The following is a 23,822-nucleotide window of genomic DNA, read 5'->3' on the forward strand; positions in this document are numbered from 1 at the left end:
GCCTTTTGAAAGCCTTGATAGTTGCATCCTTCTACAGGGAACTGTCTTTACTCCACCTCCCAGGTCAGTTGTAACAGGGCTTGGGGTGAAATGTTACAGTTTGAAAAATGCATAAATCAGGACATGCAAATAAATATTTAAAGCCTTTATTGAGAATGACATTGCCATGTTTAACATTTTATGCAGCAGAAATAAAATACAAATCATAAAATGTTTATTATTTCTACGTTCCATTAACTGACCCTTGACAACAACATCTGGACTAAACAATTGAATGTTTGTGGTGTCCCTTATGGAAAAAACTAATGAATTCCACATGTGAACGTGTGAAATCACATGTGAAGCAATGTGATAACATGAAACTACATGTGACAACGTGAGCACATGTTAAATAAATGTGACATGGGGATGTGAAATTTCAACATGTGATACCATGAAACTACATGTGACATTTCATGTGTGAAATCATGTGTTTTTGGAACACTTCACATGAGATATTGAAGGGATTTGATTATCTGACACAGGTTGCCCCGGTGGGAGAAGTTTGCCTCAGGTAAAAAGTGATTGCATTCATTTTGGAACCGGGCTTCCTCCCGGGCGTGAGCCAGGTTCCCCGTTCCAAGCCCACGCCGAAGTCTGTTCAAAACAAAAGTGATGTAGATTAAGCACGTGGATGTTCTCAAGACATTTGTTTTACCAGTTAGTCAGGACGTCACGTGATGGTCCCAAACCATCGCAAACAATTATAAGTAAAGTAATGTTATGGTGGTTTTAAAGTAAGTGGTAAGCTGTTCATCTAAAACATAACCCCACCTGGGATTTGAACTCACAACCTCTTGATTTGAGGTGTGCTGATCGTTCTGCTGAGCAATAATGTCTGTAGCATTTCCCTACACATTCATTGCCTATAATACATCTATGTACTTGGCAAATGTGCCATCTGCACTGCTATTTTAGTTATCAGTTAATCTGACTATTCTCTCATCATTGATTTAATTGACTTATTTCAGCAATTTTAGGGTTTCTGTATAGTTGTCTAATGTTGGTGGGGCATATTATTCAGTTTCAATATTACTCCTGAATCACTACGATAAATACAATATCATAGCTTTTCTTGAGTGTATATTTAACAAAGCTGAGATTTACTTTGTAGTCCAAAGTGCAGGCATACAGGTGTGGTGGCGTAGCAGAAATATCATAATGCCGTGAACCAAGAGGTTTTGAGTTCAAATCCCAGATGACACATTGAATAATAATTACTGTATAAATAAACATACACAACATAGTCAAATATGTAAGATGAAAACACTTTGTTAAAAGCACTGTGTGTGTATCATAAACACATTTTTCACATGTGAAATGTCACATGAACTGTTCTAAAAACACATGAATTCACATGTGAAATGTCACATGAAGTGTTCCAAAAATACGTTTTTTTTGCGTGTGTGTGTGGACTTTTAACTATACTTGTGGGGACCAAAAGTCCCCACAAGAATAGTAAATGAACAATTTGACCAACTGGGGACATTTTGTTAGTCAAATGCTATTTCTAGGGGGTTTAGGATTAAGGTTAGAATTAGTGTTAGAATTAGGTTTAGGGTTAAGGTTAGGTTTTCAGTTTAAGGTTAGGGAAAATAGGATTTTGAATGGGACTGAATTGTGTGTCCCCACAAGGTTAGTTGTACAAGACTGTGTGTGTGTATGTAAGCGGTGTGTGAGTGAATGTTGGACATGTTCACTCAATCAGAGTCACAGTTGTGACAGTGGTATGGTAGTCCTGGGGTACAGGCTTGGTGGGCCCATCATTTGCATTCCCAGTACCCAGACCTCCTTAGGCTTGTTCCAACTAACCCTGACCCTTGCAGCCATTAGCTATCTTCAATTATAGCTACAACTTCAAACTTTAGCATTGCTAACTCACATCAAATATGTCTACACACACTGGTTATAAACCAGATATAAGTTTGGTGAATCTAACCACATAGCAGGTGATGCCAACGCAAAAACAAATTTGGTTACTTTCTTAGCTCAAAATCAGATTTTTGTCAACTGTTTCGGCAGGGAAGAATGCGGCCGCCTTTACTGAGACAGAGTGCTCCATGTTCCTGCTGATCGAAAGCCTCAACCTGGATGCAGAAAAAATGTCCTGCCTTGTAGTATGGTTGCATCCATCTCCACCAGGCTCCAAGAAATCAGATGACAAACATGCAGATTAACTAAATAAAATGTTACAATTTATATTTTTGACAACTTTTACTTCACTACATTCCTAAAGAAAATGTTGTACTTTTTACTCCATACATTTTCCCTGACACCCAAAACTTCTTGTTACACTTTGAATGCTTAGCAGGACAGGAAAATTGTCCAATTCACACACTAATCCAGAGAACATCCCTGGTCAGCTCTACTGCACAAATGCTTCGTTTGTAAATGATGTCTGAGTTTTAGAGTGTGCCCCTAGCTATCTGTAAATAAAAAAACAAGAAAATGGTGCCTTCTGGTATGCTTAATATAAGGAATTTTAAATTATTTATATTTTTACTTTTGATACTTAAGTATATTTGAGCAATTACATTTACTTTTGATACTTAAGTATATTTAAACCCAAATACTTTTAGACTTTTACTCAAGTAGTATTTTACTAGTTGACTTTCACTTTTACTTGAGTCATTTTCTATTAAGGTATTTTTACTTTTACTCAAGTATGAAAATTGGGTACTTTTTCCACCACTTGTGTGCATTCACTTATTTCTGTATCTATTTGTGTGCATTTATTTCTTAATTTAATTATAATTACGGCAGGTTTGGTCCTCCACAGTAGTGTCATAAGTGCTTAGACACCGAAATGTTAGGGTTTTCACCAATGGTTTTCACAGCTAAGCACCAAAGCCAATTCTTGTATTTCTCCGTTTTCAATGTACCTGTGCAGTAGCGCCGAGACCCCTAGAAGTACTTCTTCCTGAAGTCGTGTAAAGACCAGACGACGTATACTTTGGCGAACATTGGGGCAACTTGTGCATGTGATCTGCGGGAACCATTCCTTTGCAAAAAGCAGTCAAACATCCAGAAGGGTGGAGGCAAGGTTGGGGGAGTATTAGGGGTTAACAGTGTGGTTAATGTTAAGGTTAGGTTTAAAATCATATTTTATGACTGTACCTGTGCCAGCTAGTGACCACTCTGCAGAGCTGCCTCCAGAAAAAGATTCATGACGAAAAACGGTAACCTGCTCCTCTTAAGGGGAAAGTAATCCAGAAATAACTGAAAGTACGTTACTGAGTTTGGGTAGCGTTAGCCAAAAGTTCCGTTACTGATTACAAATTTGGACAAGTAACTTGTAACTGTAACGGATTACATTTAGAAGGTAACCTACCCAACCAAAAGGCCACATACCGTAGCTCTTTTGGTGCTATACACAGTATTGCTGATGTAAGAAACAGGTTATACTTTTCTTTTCATCTACCACAATGGTACAACTCCTGTAGGGCTATTTGACTCTATTGAACTGCCATTGTATTCTCTTGGAGCACAGTACTCAGGTGAAATAAAGTACTCTGCTCAATTGAATCTAGCTGGACATACGATATTGATGATTGTCATACAGGTATCAATCACAATATAGATTTTTTGTAATACAGTTATCCATCAATCACATAGAAAAGCACATGACAAATCCTGAAGTTTGCATAGATCTTTATTTTTCATAGAATCTATCAATTAAATAAAAAGGACAAATTTAACAAGAGCAAAACAAATCTTTAAATTACAAGAAAATTACACTGCACCATATATATAGTACAAAAATAGGCCTTATTTTAGAGTTATGCCCAATCTTAAGGTAGTTATTATTTTACATTATTCATAGGTCACTGTTTCTGTTAGGTACTGTATGTAGCCCCAGGCCAAAGACTTCATGAGGAGAGGTGTGGAGAGGTGGACAGAGCTGCATGGGCCGTGTGTCCAGAGCTCTGTTTAACCCCCATGAGAGTGTTTCTTCTGTAGTTGTAACACACACACACACACACACACACACACACACACACACACACACACACACACACACACACACACACACACACACACACACAGCCTCATTCAGCCCTTTAGTGTATGGGGATGGGATACATTCTCAATCTGCTCCCTCCACATCCAACGCTGTATCTCAGCATACAGAATGTCTCTGCTCCACCACTGTTACCCAGCAGGGGGTGGAGAGGGAAAGGTCTCTCTGCATTAAAAAGCAGGAATAACAGAAAGAGCTAAAAAATGACAAATTCATCTGATTTATGAATCAATGCATATAGAAAACCTCAGATTGCGTCATCTCCCCATCTCAGGCTCAGCAATCTGGAGCAGAACTGTACTGAACACAACTCTAAATTTCCCCATCTTTGGTAATGCCAGAAACTCTGCTGCAGTCAGCTGTAGTATTGAGGCTGCACTGCAAGGAGTGCAACCTCCTTTCCAGCAGCTGTCTATTCTCTTAGACATAGTGTTATAATGCAATAGAGATTTCCACATTCAGGAGTGACCAATTTAGAGGCAATAATGTAAGTGGGGGAAGTACGTTGGGGCATTAAAATGATTGCCTCAGCTGCAGCTCAACTATAATTCTGGTAGGTAGAAAAATCCCTAAGAATGTATCAGTTACTTCTTCATTTTAAGGGAACAAATGATCATCAATGACAGCATTACTGTACCTTACATCAGCCAGGGCCAAACGGCACACTATTCCATCTTTGTAATAATGACATCTTTTGCTCAAAGTTGGCCGTCATTACTTTGCAATCAGAGGATAGCAACCCCCCCAGTCTGTGTATTGGAGATTGTCTTCCTCAGCAATGTTTTTAATTACATAAGATTTAAAGCACAGGGATTACCCCCCTTAGAAAACAATCCTGAAAACGATATATTCAGTGGGCATAAATCAGGATATATGAAATTACCTTTAAGTTGTGCCAAGATAGAGTAGGGGAGGAGAGAGAGAGAAAAGGAGAGAGACTGCAGCCCTACAGCCCTGGCACTGTAGATAAAGACATTTTAGTCTTATTATTACTGTAGATGTGTAAATCAGTGAAAGGAAAACTCCTACGCTTCAAAATAAATATCCTTCTCTGAAAAGCTTTCACCTTTGACCTACAGTGAGGGGAAAAAAGTATTTGATCCCCTGCTGATTTTGTAAGTTTGCCCACTGACAAATACATTTTCAGTCTATAATTTAAATGGTAGGTTTATTTGAACAGTGAGAGACAGAATAACAACAAAAAAATCCAGACAAACGCATATCAAAAACGTTATAAATTGATTAGCATTTTAATGAGGGAAATAAGTATTTGACCCCCTCTCAATCAGAAAGATTTCTGGCTCCCAGGTGTCTTTTATACAGGTAACGAGCTGAGATTAGGAGCACACTCTTAAAGGGAGTGCTCCTAATCTCAGTTTGTTACCTGTATAAAAGACACCTGTCCACAGAAGCAATCAATCAATCAGATTCCAAACTCTCCACCATGGCCAAGACCAAAGAGCTCTCCAAGGATGTCAGGGACAAGATTGTAGACCTACACAAGGCTGGAATGGGCTACAAGACCATCGGCAAGCAGCTTGGTGAGAAGGTGACAACAGTTTGTGCGATTATTCGCAAATGGAAGAAACACAAAAGAACTGTCAATCTCCCTCGGCCTGGGGCTTCATGCAAGATCTCACCTCGTGGAGTTGCAATGATCATGAGAACGGTGAGGAATCAGCCCAGAACTACACGGGAGGATCTTGTCAATGATCTCAAGGCAGCTGGGACCATAGTCACCAAGAAAACAATTGGTAACACACTACGCCGTGAAGGACTGAAATCCTGCAGCGCCCGCAAGGTTCCCTTGCTCAAGAAAGCAGATATACAGGGCCGTCTGAAGTTTGCCAATGAACATCTGAGTGATTCAGAGGAGAACTGGGTGAAAGTGTTGTGGTCAGATGAGACCAAAATGGAGCTCTTTGGCATCAACTCAACTCGCCATGTTTGGAGGAGGAGGAATGCTGCCTATGACCCCAAGAACACCATCCCCACCGTCAAACATGGAGGTGGAAACATTATGCTTTGGGGGTGTTTTTCTGCTAAGGGGACAGGACAACTTCACCACATCAAACGGACAATGGACGGGGCCATGTACCGTCAAATCTTGGGTGAGAACCACCTTCCCTCAGCCAGGGCATTGAAAATGGGTCGTGGATGAGTATTCCAGCATGACAATGACCCAAAACACACGGCCAAGGCAACAAAGGAGTGGCTCAAGAAGAAGCGCATTAAGGTCCTGGAGTGGCCTAGCCAGTCTCCAGACCTTAATCCCATAGAAAATCTGTGGAGGGAGCTGAAGGTTTGAGTTGCCAAACGTCAGGCTCGAAACCTTAATGACTTGGAGAAGATCTGCAAAGAGGAGTGGAACAAAATCCCTCCTGAGATGTGTGCAAACCTGGTGGCCGACTACAAGAAACGGCTGACCTCTGTGATTAACAACAAGGGTTTTGCCACCAAGTACTAAGTCATGTTTTGCAGAGGGGTCAAATACTTATTTCCCTAATTAAAATGCAAATCAATTTATAACATTTTTGACATGCGTTTTTCTGGATTTTTGTTGTTGTTATTCTGTCTCTCACTGTTCAAATAAACCTACCATTAAAATTATAGACTGATCATGTCTTTGTCAGTGGGCAAACATACAAAATCAGCAGGGGATCAAATACTTTTTTCCCTCACTGTATATAATCATTCTTCATTGCTATAGAACATATATACTCTGCTGCCGTTGCTGTGTGATCTGAGTGAGAGGACGGGATGAGCAGCTGCATCAATCTTATATGCATGTTGTCACTATGACAACCCCTCTCAGTGAAGCCTCCTATTATCTGCTGGAAATGAAAAATAACTTCAACATAAAAAAAGAAAAAAAAAGATGGATGGATGGATGGATCCAATATTTGTCCAATGGATGGATTAATGAGGTGCAGATTGTAGAAGGAAGATATGTAGTCAACAATTCACTTTAAGGTTTTTCAATAAAGATACAGTATGAGTAGAAAAAAACATCCCTTGGAACACATCTGAGCTGTATTGTCGTTCAGAATATAATTCATTGGCAAGTATATGAAACCGAATATCTCTAGTTTTCATCGACATCCCTGATGATGACTGGAGGGCGAGTGGAGAGAAGCTGACTCAGTTCTTTAACATAGCCAGTTCTTTAAAGAAAAGCAGACAGGGAAACTACAACTCCAAAGGCCAACCAGTATCATAGCTCAGCCTACAAACACAACCACATCCTTAGTATTCCTAATGTAGTCATTCCCTCCTATTGCTCAACTAGACACCTGCTCAAACACTTGGCCGGCACACACTCAGACACACAAAGACACATACACACACCCTACCTCTTGTTTCAGTAAGTTATAAGACCAACATAGCGCTATGTGTGTGTGATGAACAGCATTAAAAGAGCAGCAGAGTAGGGAGAGTGGAGAGCCCCATCTGGTAATCATGGCCAGGCTTTGTTATTCTCTCTCTCCTCTGCAGTGTGTAAAACCCTTCTCTCTATCACACACTCCTCTCACTACCCGTATAGCTGCTCAGAGAAGCCCACAGGAGCCCTTGTGTTAAAAAAAGTAACTTCTACTGTACTTAGCCCCATCCACAATACATCTCACTCCAACTCTCATCCTCAGTAGCTGAGCAATTAGAAGCCTTGAGTGGAAAGCCAATTTAATTATTCCTAGGTACTTTTTTCTTGGGAATGGGGTTTTAATCATAGAGGCAATATTATTTTGATCTAACTCTGAGGCCCAGTAAAGTGTGGAGGCGTAGCTGGGTGAACTGCTGACCTATCTTTGGGGATCTGGCAGCGAGCGAGCACTCAGTCCAAACTCCATCCCTCCTCCATCCCCCCCACTGGAGAGCAGAGAGGGGCGGAGGTCAGGGGACTTTATATAACCCTCAGAATCACATGAATCCAGCATTCCTAAACCGCTCTGAATAAGCAGAACGCCTCCTGAATTCCATGCCGAGGGGAGAGTGAGCGTTGCTAGTCTCATAGCCATGTATCCAGCCAGAGCTGAGAGAGAGATACAGTCTCATACTGCAGCATGGACACACACTCGGCAGCTCTGAGAGGGCCTGGGGCTGATTCACCAAAACACTGGAACTATGAGGACTCCGCTGTGGCTTCTCAGAACCCTACCCCGATCTCGCTGTCCACTCAGCACGCACACACACAGCTGTCTACCCCCAATTTACAATCTCATCCGGCTACTGCAATGGAACTAGAGATGAACAAATATAAAAAAGGAGGGAGAGAGCAAACAATAATCGTTTGTTTATTGTGACATGGAAACCCTGGAGCCATACGGGAAATGGGCTGTGTTCAGACACACTCTGTCTGTTGGTGATTGAGGGCGAAAGGGCACAGAGAGTCCATTTAATAGAAAAGCACCCGAGTGTGAAGCGAGCGCCGAGCACACCCAGGCCATCCCCATTCCACGTGACTCCAGTCTCCCATCAGGTCACCCACTGCAGAGTGGAACACTAAACCTGGGGGATGAAACCCGAGGACAGGAAGAACGAGGGAGCGAAACAGGGAAAGGGAAACCAGAGGAGGGGACCATGAGGAGGCTAGGGAGCCCGGAATTAGACGAGTCAGAGTGATTGGGGGAGAGGCTGTAGAAAGCAGGAATAGGAAGACAGGAGGGGGTTAAAGAGCACTTTGTGTTTTGATAAAGGCAGTCTTCTCATTGTGGACGTCAAACTCATCGTTGTCAGAGTCAGTGTTCACCCCCTCGTCGCCCCAAACTGTAGGGATACCGCGGTACGAAACCATTTTGCTGCTGCCACCCAGGCCGAAGCCCCCCCTCAGGCCTGAGCCTGCCTCCTCCAGTGAGGGCAGTTTGGCCAGGACTCCAGATCTCAGCTGCAGCAGAACGAACACCCCAGCGAAGGTGGCCATGATGACCATGCAGCTGAGCACAGCGATGGTGACGGGCAGGTGGGAGCTGAGTTCTGTGCGGGGACCGGCGTTGCCCTGGCCCACCATGAAGTTGCCGGGGGACTCCCTCTGGATCTGGTTGAGGTGCAGGCAGGTGCTGGACACAGGGTCCAGGTGGCTGTGAGGGGGGCAGGAGAGGCAGGCGCTGGGGCTGAGGCCGCTGCAGGTGAGGCAGGGGGGTCGGCAGGGCAGGCAGGAGGGGACGGAGGCTGGATCCACAAAGTTCCCCATGGTGTAATTTAGGAGCTGGGAGCCTGCAGTGTAGCCTGCTGGACAGTCCCTCACACAGCCCTGCTGGAAGAGGTAGTAGCCACCATTGCACTCTGCATACAGGGAGACAAGAGAGGAGATATGGAGACATGTTTTAGTACTGCTGGTGTCCAAATTCTTCATTTAACATGGTTAGTGCACAGTCACCGCTAATAAATGGATTTAGTTCACACAAACCTTAAAATATGTTAACTGTATTTGAATAGTCTGCCATGACGATCATGCAGCACATTACGCATCGCCTCAAGACGATCATGCAGCACATTACGCATTGCCTCATCATTCTGGGGCATTATAATCATGAGCCTGTGAAAGTTCACTCAACTTAAGCTGCATAATGTTCATGTAGCTTCTGCTTCTGCTAGAATCAACAGTTTCCAGCCGTGAATGTGTTGATGAGCTGTGCAGATTGTGTGCCGAGACAAATGCAGCATGTGTAAATCCCTCATCTATCTGAGGAGAAATGCACTGTAGCATATCTATTTCCGGAGCCGTGCTTTGCCAACCCAGTTGGAAATAATATCACAAATATATGGACTTTCTAATAAGCTCTGAAGCATTTATCTGTACTAAATCTGCACATCCACGTGGACAGTTTGGCAGTGGCATTAGTGTCTGTGTGTTATCACCACAGTAGTTTCAGTAGCAGCACCCTGTAACTCCTTATCTCCCCCAATGATTTGGGAAGCTAATCTCACACACACAGCTACTGAGGCTCCACACTCTCTCCCTCTCTCCCCACCCCTGCAGCCCACTCCACATCCACCCAAGGCCCATTCCCCCCAGCCTACACGGTCAGACAGAGCATTACCCCAATCTAATTACTTGGTTCATAATCAGTTGTCATTCTATCCCTGTTGAAAGAGTTGAAGTGGGTGGGAGAGAGAGGGAGGATCAAATGAAAGGGGACAGCAGGAAAAGAGGAGGACAGAGGAAGGAAGAGAGAGGAAGAGGGTGGGAGTAGTGACAGAGTGTTGAGGGAGAAGGGGTTGATGACAGAGGCAAGAGGAAAGGGGGAAGAGGGAGCAGTAGGGACGAAATTCCAACACAAATTATATGTCTACAGGGCTGGTCTGGCTGCGCTAATAAGAGTTGTCATCTGCCAACTGGCTGAATGTGTTGATCACAGCCAGGCCCGGTCCTGGCCGTTCTGCTGCCCAAGACGAGACCCCCAAAAAATGTGATTTGGTCCGGACCTGACCAAGAATCTACATCCGTGGTCATGCAAATCAAGGCTGGTCCGGACTGCACCAAAAAAAGAAGGCGGTCCGGACAGGACCAAAAAAAGACACCTAAAAGATGTCGCAGTCAGCCTGCAATGGAATTTTATGACTGCCCATCCATTTGGTAGGCCTACTGTTTGTAAAACAGGCAGTTGCATTGGCTTTATTAGTCCTGATTCCTGTGACTAATCACAGAAATATCAGCTACCCAACTTTACCAGGAGTTATCCTGAGCCTATTTGCAATGAGAATCAATGTGTTTACACAGCGGGAAATGCAGAATTATTTTCTTTTTCGCTATGATCAGCTCGTCAAAAATGTACGGATACAAACTTGAAACCAATGATCATGACAATTTAGCCCATGGGGTAAAACTCCTGGACAACAGTTGTCAGTAGTCTGATTGTCCATTCCATCATGTCATTTTGTTTTTGACCTGTCCTGTTTTTAGGATATGGTGTTGGTTAACATGTTAGCGCAGTTTTTTTATTTGATTGGGCGCCATTTAGGTTAGGCTATTTGATCAGAGAATAGTGCATGATGTAAAAAGTGTCCATCTCATTACATTGTCATACATCTCCAGCCTGTAGGCAACAGAAAAGGCCACATACTCTTTCTACCATAGGCTATATCTGCTAAATGATTTATGTTAGATGATTTTTGACAGAACGTTGGTGGAGCACCGCAGCGATGTGTGTCTCCGAGAGCACCCTGGAGAGTGGCTGGGAATGGACAAGCAACATATTTTGTGCCCCTGCCTTTGACAAAATGGGCACTGCTTATCATCAGCGCTCACTTAAAAAGCCCATATATCACTGGTTGAGAGAAATTGTTTTTGGCCAGAATTATGTGTTGTGGTGTTGGAGGTGCATATTGGTCAGTTTAGCTCAGAAAATCCCACCCTCGCCAATCTGCCACGGCCTAATCCTGCCTAATGGCGGGCCGGCCCTGATCACAGCATTTAACAGGGCATCCTAAACAAGGCAAAGCCCAGAGAGACTCTTCTCACACCTCAAACCTCTGCTCGAATGTAACACAAATGTTAACTCAATATCTCAGTAGATGTCTCTGAGGACGAGCTGATCAACAAACTCAACCATCCAGAGTTCATGCTTCACAACCCACATCTATGCCATTACGCCACTATCCGATACAGTATACCAACAAGAGTGTTAAATTAATTGTGATACCCAGGGGATCCTGCAGGGGTCAGACTGTTCCTGTCTCTCCCAGTCTTATTCTAGGGCAGTGGTCTCCAATCTCTAGCATAAGCGCTTTTATATAGGCACATTATTTTCATCTGCTCTACCCTGCAACTCTTCCACGGGTCCTTGGTGAACAAGATATGTGCTTTCTGTCAATATACCTGGTAATATAATGGTTAATAAACAGTATTTGGCATGACAAATAATATTTTGAATTTTCCGAATTCAGTTCTCTCAGTTTAATTTGATTTTTTACTCTCAATATAACAATTAATCATAGAGAAACAACGAAAATGGATGTTCTGAGTCCATGTCAATGCTTAAACCACATCAGAAGACCATTTTTGAGGTCTGGAAAGAAAATAACATTTAATTGTGCATCTAGCAAGAGAGGAATGTGTCAGTCTAGTGATGTTTCTGCTATTAGACCTACTGCTACAGAACATGTCATGGCTGAGTTTGCAAAGCAATGGCCACCCAATTGATACAAATAATCATGATATAGCCTATTTATGTCAGGTAAGCCTACTTTGTTCACATTTAATTGAGAAGGTTTATGGGGAAAGTCCTTCTGTCTGCCCACAAGACACCAGTTATCATTAGCATCGCTATCTGGCTACATACGGACTGATAGACAAACACGCACACCAAACAAAAGGCAATATTGCTGGAAATGAATTGCCAGATATTGTGTTACGTTTGGCTTTTTAAGTCAACAGTGGCTAACCAGGGGTGGGATAATGTCAATGCGTCTTTGATTGGATTGTAGCCAGGAGCTTTATGTTTATGACATTTTGTGATGGAACACATGAACACACATAATTCATTGGCGAGCTTATCATAGGTGGGCTGCGAGCTACTGGTTGGAGACTCCTGTTCTAGGGTTTAACCTATACAAGCCATACACTTCTGATAGGAGAGCCAGTGTTTCATCTCTCCGGTCTTACCTGTACAGTGCGCAGAGTAAATGTACCTGTTCAATAAATGGTTTAGGCTTAGGGTAGGGGTAGGAAACTTAAGCCTGCAGAGCCACAGTGTGGTAGACTTTTGATCCATTAGACCATGATGGATTGAATTAGGTGCGTTTGTGCTGTGCAGGAACAAAAGCCTGGGCACACCACAGCTCTCCACGATCCTGGCTGCCTAACCCTAGGCACAGAATCTACATTCTCTTACAGTAACCAATGGTAACCAACAGTAACATTCTTACCAATGCAGATCTGCTGTAGGTCAAAAGTCTTACAGCTGCCATTACTGGACTGAGAGAGGTCCTTGGCTGTGGAGCTGGGAGAGTCTGAGCCTGTACCATACAGCGCCAGGGTGAACTGAGTCAGAGTGCCTAGAGAGAGGGAGGGAGAGAGTGAGAGAGTTACACATTAGCAACAAGAGCACAGATTTCCAAGCCACAGTCTACACCAGCAATGCTTTGGCACTCTTCAGGGTGGGTTCTGTAATTGCAGCTTCTATCCTGCTCCATTTATATTCTAGATTCCTAGAAGTAAAGCATTAAATGTATAATCATATATTCTGGTGTTTCTCTATAGACCCGTTAGTTCAGAACAACACTTCCCGGGAGAGCCATTTATATGAGGGGCCTTTTGAGAGGGTCCAACTTCCTAAATCACAGAAGGGGAGGGGGCTGAGAGATCTACAGCCAGAGAGAGGGAGGGAGAGCGAGAAAGAGAGCGAGAGACAGAGAGAAAACAAAACGAAAGAGAGCAACCGAGAGAAAATTACAAATAAACCCAAAAAGATTGTCTGAGAGTAGTGTGACCTGGATGGGCCTTAGGTCATAGTTATTCTGGATCGGCCTGGGTTAGCCTGGGCCAGACAGCAGGGCCCTTCACTCCCCTGCTTGATTTACTCTCCCTGGTTTAATGAAGCTGATTTAGAGGTGGGTGTGTGTGGAGCTAAAGACAGACTGCCTGACAGCTTGTATAAAATGGATCAAAAGGAGGCTCTCCGGGGACAGACACTGCTGCCCGCGCATAACACACTCCCTGATAGCGGTATAGAAGGATCTCACACACAAAATCATCAACACACGAATGACGTACATGCACTGACACACATTATGAAATACTCAAATCCATTAACACATAAATCAAGCACATACTTCATATGCATGCATTCTCTCTCACACACGCAGTACATCAATGAATCAACACATATGATGCACAGACAAATACAAATCCCAAGTATGCATGCTGTCACACACACACACATTCTTTCAGTGACACTGCTAGTCAGACATGGCTGCACTAACAGAAACCCTGTCACTCTGTCTTTCTGTCTCCGAGCTCCCAGCCAATGTTCCAGACTTAACAATAGCAAAAGTTAAGGTAGTAAAAGAGAGGTGTCTTACCATAGTCGCTGGCCCCAGCTATGTTTACTATCTCCAGGGTCCACTCCCCCCGGGGGTCCTCGTCCCAGGAGTGTGTGGTCATGAAGGCCCAGTCATTAAAGCCCTCTGACGAGTAGTCATGAGGCCTGGAGAGGGGAGAGACAGGAGGTATGTATTACACTGTGTGTGTATGTACACTAGCAGTCAAAAGTTTTCATTCCAGGTGACTACCTCATGAAGCTGGTTGAGAGAATGCAAAGCTGTCATCAAGGCAAAGGGTGGCTATTTGAAGGATCTCAAATATAAAATATATTTAGATTTGTTTAACACTTTTTTTGGTTACTACATGATTCCATAGGTGTTATTTCAAAGTTTTGATGTCTTCACTATTATTCTACAATGTAAAAAATAGTAAAAATAAAGAAAAACCCTTGAATGAGTAGGTGTGTCCAAACTTTTGACTGGTACTGTCTGTGTGTCTGTGTGTACCTGGGAGCGAGCAGTGTGGAGCGGGTGCCCTGTGGGCTGGTCAGGTAGATGCCCAGGTTGCCCCTGCGGTTGTAGGAGAGGGTGAGCTGGGCCTGGGCATGTTCTAGGGAGCTCACATGGTTGGCTGTCCCAACGCAGCCGTCCACTGTCTTGGTGATCAGCAGGTGGCTCCCAATGTTCCTGACACACAATTAAACACACATCAGCATATATGACCAAATACATACATTTACACAAAGACAGCATAGTGATTGAAGATCAAAACTGGCTTGAAGTGGCTTGTGTTTTCATGTTGGTGGCTTCTGGTGTGTGTGAGAAAGATACCTCAGCTGGGAGTGACAGCAACTCTTGTGTGCAAAACTACAATGGTTCTCTGAGTGTGTGAGTGATGCTGCATGAGAGTGGGACTGTCACTCTGGACTAGTGTGTGAGCGATGCTGCATGAGTGTGTGACTGTCGCTCTGGACTAGTGTGTGAGAGTGAGCCTAGTGTGTGAGAGAGAGCCTGCTGAGGGCACAGGGTTTGCAGCCTTGAAACAGGATTAGCAGCTCAGGTCCTGCAGCAGCCCTGTCCTCTACAGGAGAAAAGTACCAGGCTCCCTCTACTCCTCCAATCCGCTTAGCAGCTTACACACATCCACAACAACTGAACCCAGAGGAGAGGAGGGCTGGGGAGGGAGAGGAGGGCATGAGGCTTTACAAAAGCTGCGGTGCCCAGCTGATAGAAAATACGGGCTGTAATCGGTGAACTGGGTGTAAAAACACACCGCTTCCTCCTAATTAAATCTCATAAAACGTGTGGCGTTAGAATCCAATCCGCAGCAGTCAGAGAGAGTGAAGGGGAAATAAATCCCCACCAAGCCAGCAGTTATCACTCAGAAGCAACACCTCTTGTTCTGTACAATGCACACTGCACAAACGCCATGCCACTAACAACACCTTTAACACAGGCTCCAGCGGTCGGCTGTGATCTATGGACCAGTACAGAGAGAATACAACACAGGGCTGGGATCCTGTCAGCTACTGTATGTAGCAGAGGCAAGGTTAAAGACATGAGAGAGAAAGAGTAAGGCATACAGAGATATTGAGAAAGTGTGAGAGGAATACAGAGCGAGAGACAGGAAGAGATACACAGGGAGCACAAGAAAGAGGGAAAGAGAATGAGAGAGAGAGCAAGAGCAAAGGAGCAGAAAGACGGAGCGAGAGAGTGAAAGAGCAAAAGATCGACAGAGGTTTAGAGACAGCCAGGGAAGCTTGGAGAACATGGAAGCAGAGAGAGACTCATCTGTAAAGTGATTATTTCCCTTAAACATGCTCCCCCAGGCTCAGAAGCTCATCACCCTACCATACACACACATCAGAACCCAGCAGAGCATCTCAATGGGCCCCCGGTGCCATGCTCAGAATGGAAACATGACGTGCAGTCACACTGGGGTATGACAGCTTGGTCACACATGAGCACCTCTCACACCTACGGCCCATCACAAACCATCCCACACACGGCAGCTCTCATCACCTCCACAGCCAACACCACCCAGGGGAGACACAGACTCTCACACTCTCACAATCTGAAGCATCCTATTCTAATAAGAATCACAGAGGTTTATTATGTTTTAATCACCGGGTGGGTTAACTGTATTAAACCAAAAACCGATGTAATCCCTAGGAAGCTAGTACTGATGCTCCTGCCAGCCAAACAGTGAGTGGTATTACAGGTAGAGTTGGTAGAGCTGTCGTGTGTGTGTGCAGCTCACCTGGGCTCTGCCACCATGGACAGCACACATTTCTTCTGGGGCCCGACGTTGGTCCAGTTCTCAGCCAGAGCCACGATCGCACTGGCATCAAGCAGACCATACCCATATGAGTGGCTCACTGAGAGAGAGAGAGAGAGAGAGAGAGAGAGAGAGAGAGATCGATATCAGACTGCTGAAAGGCTCCTTCATCACAATTCCAGTTCCAACTCAATAAGGGCCTCTTCACTATTAGATTATTGCATGTACCCTGCTGTGTGCCCAGTAAAACCTCTCCCTGAACTTTGGAGCCACGGCTTTCTGTAATTGCTTAATGTAGGCAACTTTAAAATCAATTGATGTAAATACAATATAGATCAGTCTCCATTGTGCAACTGGCAGGGCACGGGGAGCGATGATGGTCAGCCGAGCTCAGCTAATGGGACCCTTCGCTGTACCTTTTCGTCCGACCCCATTGGTATTCCAGTCGTTGGTGAGGAGGTGGGCGGGATGAGAGGTCCTCACGACCAAGTGCTGCATGTCCCTCCATGTCAGGTTTTTACTGCACACACAAACAACAACAACCATACCTTTCATCAATATAGAAGATTCCAGATCTGCAATACACTTAACTTGATTATGAAGACAGTACAACAAGCAACAACATACCCTACTGTACCGCAATGCATAGTGGCTGATTGCAAAGGAAATGGCATTAGCTGCCCAAGTGCACTAGAAGAGTTGAACATCAGGCTTAATGTTGCCGCATTGAAAAGATAAAGAAACCAGAGAGATCCCTGTCAGTCACATCCTTGCTCTCACTCTCTCTCCTCTGTTCCCTGCTCTCCCACACTCTCCTCTGTTCCCTGCTCTCACACACACTCCTCTGTTCTCCGTATAAAACCCTGTGTTACTGCCGTTCCACCCAGCAGAGCAACAGTAAAAGCCTACAGTAAAACAGTCAAATAGTCTACAGTACCCCAGCAACACAGTGAGTTTAAACCTCATCAGCTCAGTCTTTTACTGGAAGGTCAGCTTTGACTGAAGGGAAAGTCATAAAGCCCTGCAGTACAGTCAGACACTTTTAATGGACAGGGAACTACAGAGGTTTTTACTGGTCACACGTGCCCCGTTCCCCAACCAGACTACAGTACTGAGCTGATGGCACGTTCATAGCAGAATGATAGGAGATAACGGAATAATCTATTCTGGTCCACAATGCATTATTACAAGACAATTGCGTTTCCCCCGAGAGTTTGCCGTACTTCTGAGACATCTCTGTGTGTGTGCTCAGACTGAACATATTTGTGAACAGACAAATAAAAACCACAAAGGAGGGTGAGGGAGAGAAACCGACAGAGAAACATCAGAGAGAGAGAGAGAAAAAGAGGAAGAAGCAAGGAGACATTGAGACAAACAGAGACAACCAAAGGAAGAGACAGACAGAGAGACAGACAGACATGTGTCACTCACTTGGCTTCCAGTGCGAGGGCAATGATCCCAGCAGCCAGTGGAGCCGAGGCAGAGGTGCCCGTGTGGGTGTCAGTACACTTCTGTCTGAGGTCCGTGGTCACCTGACACGAACAGGAAGAGAGTTAGAGTCAGTCAATCTTTTCCATAGTCAGATATAAGTTATACACTATAAAAGTCAGATATTCTCCTCAGCCCCATCTACATTGACAGATGTTTACGTATCAACACATGCTTAACATGATTAATCATAAATGTGGAAACATACACTCACACCAATTCATTAATCATGAGTGTGCACAGCATGCCTCATGGCAAGTGGTTGGGATGAACATCCATTATACAGTACAGTACTGTAATCTCTCCTAGTGAGAGGCTCTCCTTCCTCCACCTCCCTCCTGTGTGTGTGTGTGTCCGTGTGTCTGTGAGTGTGTGTGTGAGTGTTAGTGTGAGTGAGAGAGACATGTCTGTGGAAGGACGAGACAGGGAGATGGGATTTCAACGTTTTACAGTTCTTCATTCAAAATGGGCCTCAAGAGGGCGGGTTGGAAAGAGAGCAAAGAGCGAGAAAGAGAGTGTGTCACTGCTCAATGTGAGAAGACTGCAGGCTCTGGCTGTCTGAGGCAGGCCAGTGAGAACTGACTCAGTCATTCCTCCAGAGTGAACACACACACAACCTGCCTTGAAGCAGCAAACAGTCCAGTAAGCATCTGGCTTACAGTCTATCTGACTGGAAGGAGGAGCAGTAAAACCATTAGGAAAACTGACAAAGAAGTGCAACAGGATACAGGCTAACTAGGACATCCAGAAACGCTCAAACCTCTAGAGTACAGCTAGAGAGTCTGGACTAGTGCTTTGGCTCCGGATTCAACCATCTGAGATACTCTATGGCTCCCAGGAGCCAAGTCAACCTGCTTCTATACATTAACACCCTGGCTATACATCAAACGTTTCCATCCATACATCTCACTGAAGCACACACACCATTCCCCTGACTAATATGCTGTAAAATAGACTTCCTCCTCTTCAAAGCTTAGTGGAAGCTGTGTGATCTCACATTGCAGTTAGCAACATATAACCACTGATGCCCTGGAACCACAGAGCACAAGACTCTCACAGGACAGGAGCCCCTACTCACACACTCTTCCACCCTGCATGCACACCAACACTCAGTTTAATGTTCTGCTTTCTGACATGCCCATTTTCAGACTGTACAGATGAATGCTACCCATTCTCCTCATGGCTCTCACAATGGGAGTGAGTGCGTGTACGTTCAGTATGTTTATTAATCACAATCCGTTTCCCGCTCCATTTGCCACTGTAAGTGTGTGTGTGTGTGTGTGTGTGTGTCTACTGAACTCACTATCTGTTTCTCATTGAGGTTGCCAGAGCTGTAGGTTGTAGCGAGGGTGGAGGAGCAGGCCTCGCTGTACCAGGGCACGTTGCCGTTCTGGGTGGAGCTGCTGATGGACAGGGTGTAGATGCTGTTGGTGTAGCCGTCACAGTTACAGCTGTCCTTCTCACGTCCGCCGTTCCCTGATGCCCACACAAAGATGGAGCCCAGGCCCCCACGACCCTAGAGGAGGGAGAGGGAGACAGTCAGACAGACAGAACAGTCAATAACAAACCTAGACAACCACAAGGCTTCTAGACAGGCCTTTCAGACGTACATGACCAGATGCATGTGTATCTTGGTATGGCACAGCTAATGAAAGAGGGGATCACCGAGTGTCATTCAATCTAAATGAGATTCCCATTGATACTACAGCACAACTCATTACAGGGTCCATCTCTGAAAGGCCTGCCACAGCTCATCCAGACAGCACAGGACCGTGTGATCACTCAGACGCTTTGAATCCAAAGAGCTTTAATGTACCACGGCAGCAATACAAGACAACAGGGACTGTATGTCAACAAACCTGGAGCAATAAATCATCTGCGCTATTCAGCATTCACAATGAATAAATATCACGGTCCCACAAAATGCTCTACTGTGCTGGGTGGTGCAACCTCTCCCCATTGATCATCACACGCAACCATCCAGAACAGTGTAACCGACAGAGACTGGAGCTACTGATGATGCAATGGCTCCCTATAGAATAGTATGTGTTTACATGCCCATATGCTTTTTATTTGACAGGCCTGTAATAAAGGGAGGCAGACAGGGCACCAGTAACGGCCCTCTGATGCGGTTTGCCCAATAAGGTCTGATGGTTCTTTGTCTGAATGGCCCGTTGGCCCTGGCTCTCTGTGGCTTGGCTCTATGCTTTATGACTGGCTCGCTCACACCCCCTTACCCTTAGAGCTGGGATCAGATGGATGCAGGCTCCCATGTGTACACTACAGAGAGCCTGGCATATGGCCCCAATACGTCTGCAGTCTGCATGCTTACTGTTCCCTCCACTCAGTCATGCACTGTACACACCTGCTACACTCCCTGGACTCCCACACATACAAAGACTATGATTGAACAAAAGCTGATATCAGGAACATGAGTAATTACATACCAATCATGGTTACGACATCCAGACTGGGTTAACAGTCTACACTGCCCTCTCAGGCACTCACTACACTGGCTGGGCTCTATAGGAGGAACTAGAACTAGAGTGCTTACTATACTCAGGAATTTCATACTGGATATAAAGAATTCAAATACCCCACAGCCTACAGTAGCTAGAAGATTGAATTGAATAGAGAATATAGTATGGCCTGAAAGCGTTGGTAATCACATGTTTGTTTGGTGGAGGCTGTATACAGTAAGAAGCCCATTAAAGACACAGAGCCTTCAGCAAAGCAGCTACTGTTTCATATTGACACTAAAGACCAGGTCAGTTCCCCATCCTGCTCTTTAAGTAGTTATCAAAATGCCTAATTAGCATTGCACCGATTACGCTCACTCACTCACTCACTCACCTCACTCACTCTCTCACACACACACACACGCTCTCTCACACACACACGCTCTCTCTCACACACACACACACACACACGCTCTCCCTCTCACACACACACGCTCTCCCTCTCACACACACACATGCTCTTTCTCTCTCACACACACACACGCTCTTTTCTCTCTCACACACACACGCCCTCTCTCACACACACACACGCCCTCTCTCACACACACACACACACACACACTCTTTCTCTCACACACACACACACCACAGTGAGCGGTCCACAGTGAGCGGTAATGTCTCAGGGCTGGCAGTATGTCACTGTCTTAGGGTTGGCAGTATGCCAACGCTCTGCTGTGCCCGGAAGTCCATGCGAGACAGAGGAGCTGGAACTAAGACTTCGTTCTCTCTGAATCCTGCCACACTAACATTAAAGCCCCATGAACTATTTACATCTGTTAGCATTTCACATGCAGAAGAAAATCTGCACGTGACCTGAGCTCAATGGCTTTTTAATGAGATATTCTCATAACACAAATATCACCCAGATGTCGGCATTACCCCTCTCAATAGCTTCCACTCAGATACAATTGTGGTACTGTAGTTATGTGAAGGGAAATTATTATTATGAATGTACAATCTTTTTGGTGCTTTGTATTGAGGATTCTTTTTCCTATAGTATTTGTTCAGGCCTTTATTTTCTATCCTTAGAGTGTTTAGAAAGCCTGATATTTCCACAGCGACTAAATCAAATTCCCCCATTCATAATCGTCAGGGTCATAAAGTGTGCTTGCGTTGTTCAAGCCGCCTTTGTCCTTCAATGGTTGAATAGTTCAATACATAATTACTGCCTGTGTGTAGAGGAAGTCGCACACAAACTATTGATGCATGAGGGAGGCATTGAAATGGGGGCAACGCGGCACACAACTGAGGCCCAGAACACACAGATATTTACACACAAACCTCGGTCACGCCGCGCAGAAAGGCTTCCTTGGCTAGCTTGGCAGGTCCATCCACTGTCTTCCCATCATCCTCAGGGCCCCAGCTGGCACTGTAGATGTGGATGTGCTGTGGGTTCAGACTGAGAGACTGGGCCTCCACCACGTCTGTCACCTCGCCGTCCAGCATACGCACTCCTACACACACACGTACAAATTTGTACACATTTATTTAATAACCATCTACTCCTTTTCTTTGAGGTGAGGTTAAACTCAAATACCAAAGCCTCCAGTAGGAAAAGTCAGCAGCAGAGTTGGTGATAAATAAGCCTTAGATCTGAAGAAGCTCTCCTGATACTTAAGGATTGTTTACAGGTGATAAATGAGAACATTCTGTTTCCCTCCCCAGAAAACAGATTTAAAGTTTGAATCTGGGTGGACTTTTCTTTGCACAAATCCTCTCTGCAGAAGAGGGACACTTGAATTGGGATATGCCAGCGCTTTTTGTATATTAAAGCCATCAACTCTGAATTCAATTTAGAAAGTTTTGTATTGCCAGCCTCCAGGTCAGTTTTCGGAGCCTCCTCATCCTCTTTCTCTCCTCACCCCCATCCCAGACCAGCACAGACAGAAAGCTGAGAAATCGAAGGCAGACATCTTCAAAACAAATGCGTTGGCTGCTTTGATGCATGGAGAGTCAAATTACTCCATACTGCCCTCATACCGGTTAAAGTAAACAAACAAAGTTCGGCCCTTTGAAGTTCTCCAAAGAGCACCGACTCAGGGTTCCCGTAGAGCTCAGAACGAAACGAGCAAATGGTTTTATAGGAGGAGATAGCCCATTATCTGGGGAGCGCTGCGCCCATCCCTGCTACCCCTTACCTCCACCAACACACAGGGATTCTTATATAGGTGGGTTGAAGCCAATATAGCTTTCTAAATCTTAAGGCCAAAGCTTGAGCTTACAGGAAGGTTTGTGCTCTGGAATAGTGGTAGGATGACAAAGACCTGCCTTTCATTGGTAGTCACTGCCATATAGTGATAGGATATTAGATTCATCTCTCTCTGTGTGTGTGTGTGTGTGTGTGTGTGTGTGTGTGTGTGTGTGTGTGTGTGTGTGTGTACGTTTTACTATACTTAAATAATAAACCAATACAATTCAGAGAAGTGAGGACATTTTGCTGGTCCTCACTTGTAAAAAAATTATTTTAGGCTTAGGTGTTAGGTTTAGGGTTAGGTTTAGAATTAGGGTTAGCGGTTAGGTTTAGGGTTAGCGGTTAGGTTTAGGGTTAGGGGTAAAATAGGATTTTGAATGGGAATCAATTGTTGGTCCACAAAAAGCCCTCACAAGTATAGAAAGACATAGTTGTGTGTGTGTGTGTGTAGGTGTGTATGGTATGAGAGCTGGTGGAGGGGCAGTGCAATAGGCCCTCCACAGTATGGCCTTTCTAGAAATTAAATATTTATTTATAGAAGTGAGTATTTCTACTCACTTATTAACAGACAGCTGCCGGACTGGGCCAAGCCCGCGGGTAGGTAGGTTGCACGCGCACACACGCACACACATACATACATATACACACACACACACACACACACACACACACACACACACACACACACAGCTGTTCCTCTGCTTCACTCTCCTTTACGCCTGACAGAGCACCCTTGCTACAGTCTTGGAAGGACTGTGGTTGGTCAGAAAGTTTCTATCCTCTGAATGGGGAAGGTGAGCAGAGGCTGCTGCTCATTAACCATCTCATTAATACGCAGGTTCCAAGGCAGACAGGGTTTAATCACTGCCCAGTGTAGAGTCTACCTTTATAAAGGAAGTAGTAGTGCTGAAGAGGCTGAACGCAGGAGGCATGCACTGTTGTTAAACCTCCTGCATTCAGCCTCTTCAGCACTCCTACTTCAGCACTCCTACTTCAGCACTCCTACTTCAGCACTCCTACTTCAGCACTACTACTTCCTGTTGCAGACTTTCTCTTTCGACTAACCGAATAAGACTTCTATGTGTGTTCATGGTTTAAATGAGACAGTACTACTCCTGACAGTAGAGAAGCGGCGGCAGACAGATATTGGATGTTGTGACCAATAAGGACTAAAACCATGGGTTGGATTTAGCCGGCTGTGACAGCTGGAAACATGCAGCGGCATGGAGAGATAAAACAAGCAGAGGGTTAATGAGATGAGAGTATGAATTGACTGGATAAAAGAGATGGCTCTAATTAAAGGGA

The 23,822-nt window shown here is 44.7% G+C and overlaps 1 protein-coding gene across 2 annotated transcripts in view; it reads right to left on the minus strand.

Moving 5' to 3' along the window:
• Nucleotides 1–8,336: 8,336 nt before the first annotated feature.
• LOC121558019 (furin-1-like) overlaps nucleotides 8,337–23,822 on the minus strand; it is an 84,707-nt gene continuing 69,221 nt past the window's right edge. For both annotated transcript variants that reach the window (XM_045217166.1, XM_045217165.1), the window contains exons 8-16: nucleotides 21,608–21,780; nucleotides 19,111–19,323; nucleotides 17,751–17,851; nucleotides 16,736–16,839; nucleotides 16,302–16,419; nucleotides 14,549–14,728; nucleotides 14,081–14,205; nucleotides 12,926–13,054; nucleotides 8,337–9,340 (exon numbers count right to left, since the gene is read on the minus strand). In XM_045217166.1, the coding sequence (XP_045073101.1) occupies nucleotides 8,727–9,340; nucleotides 12,926–13,054; nucleotides 14,081–14,205; nucleotides 14,549–14,728; nucleotides 16,302–16,419; nucleotides 16,736–16,839; nucleotides 17,751–17,851; nucleotides 19,111–19,323; nucleotides 21,608–21,780 (1,757 nt within the window). In that variant the 3' untranslated portion in view covers nucleotides 8,337–8,726. The remainder of the gene's footprint in view (nucleotides 9,341–12,925; nucleotides 13,055–14,080; nucleotides 14,206–14,548; nucleotides 14,729–16,301; nucleotides 16,420–16,735; nucleotides 16,840–17,750; nucleotides 17,852–19,110; nucleotides 19,324–21,607; nucleotides 21,781–23,822) is intronic.

This window comes from Coregonus clupeaformis, unplaced genomic scaffold (assembly GCF_020615455.1).
Source record: "Coregonus clupeaformis isolate EN_2021a unplaced genomic scaffold, ASM2061545v1 scaf0949, whole genome shotgun sequence".
Taxonomy (NCBI): Eukaryota; Metazoa; Chordata; class Actinopteri; order Salmoniformes; family Salmonidae; genus Coregonus; species Coregonus clupeaformis.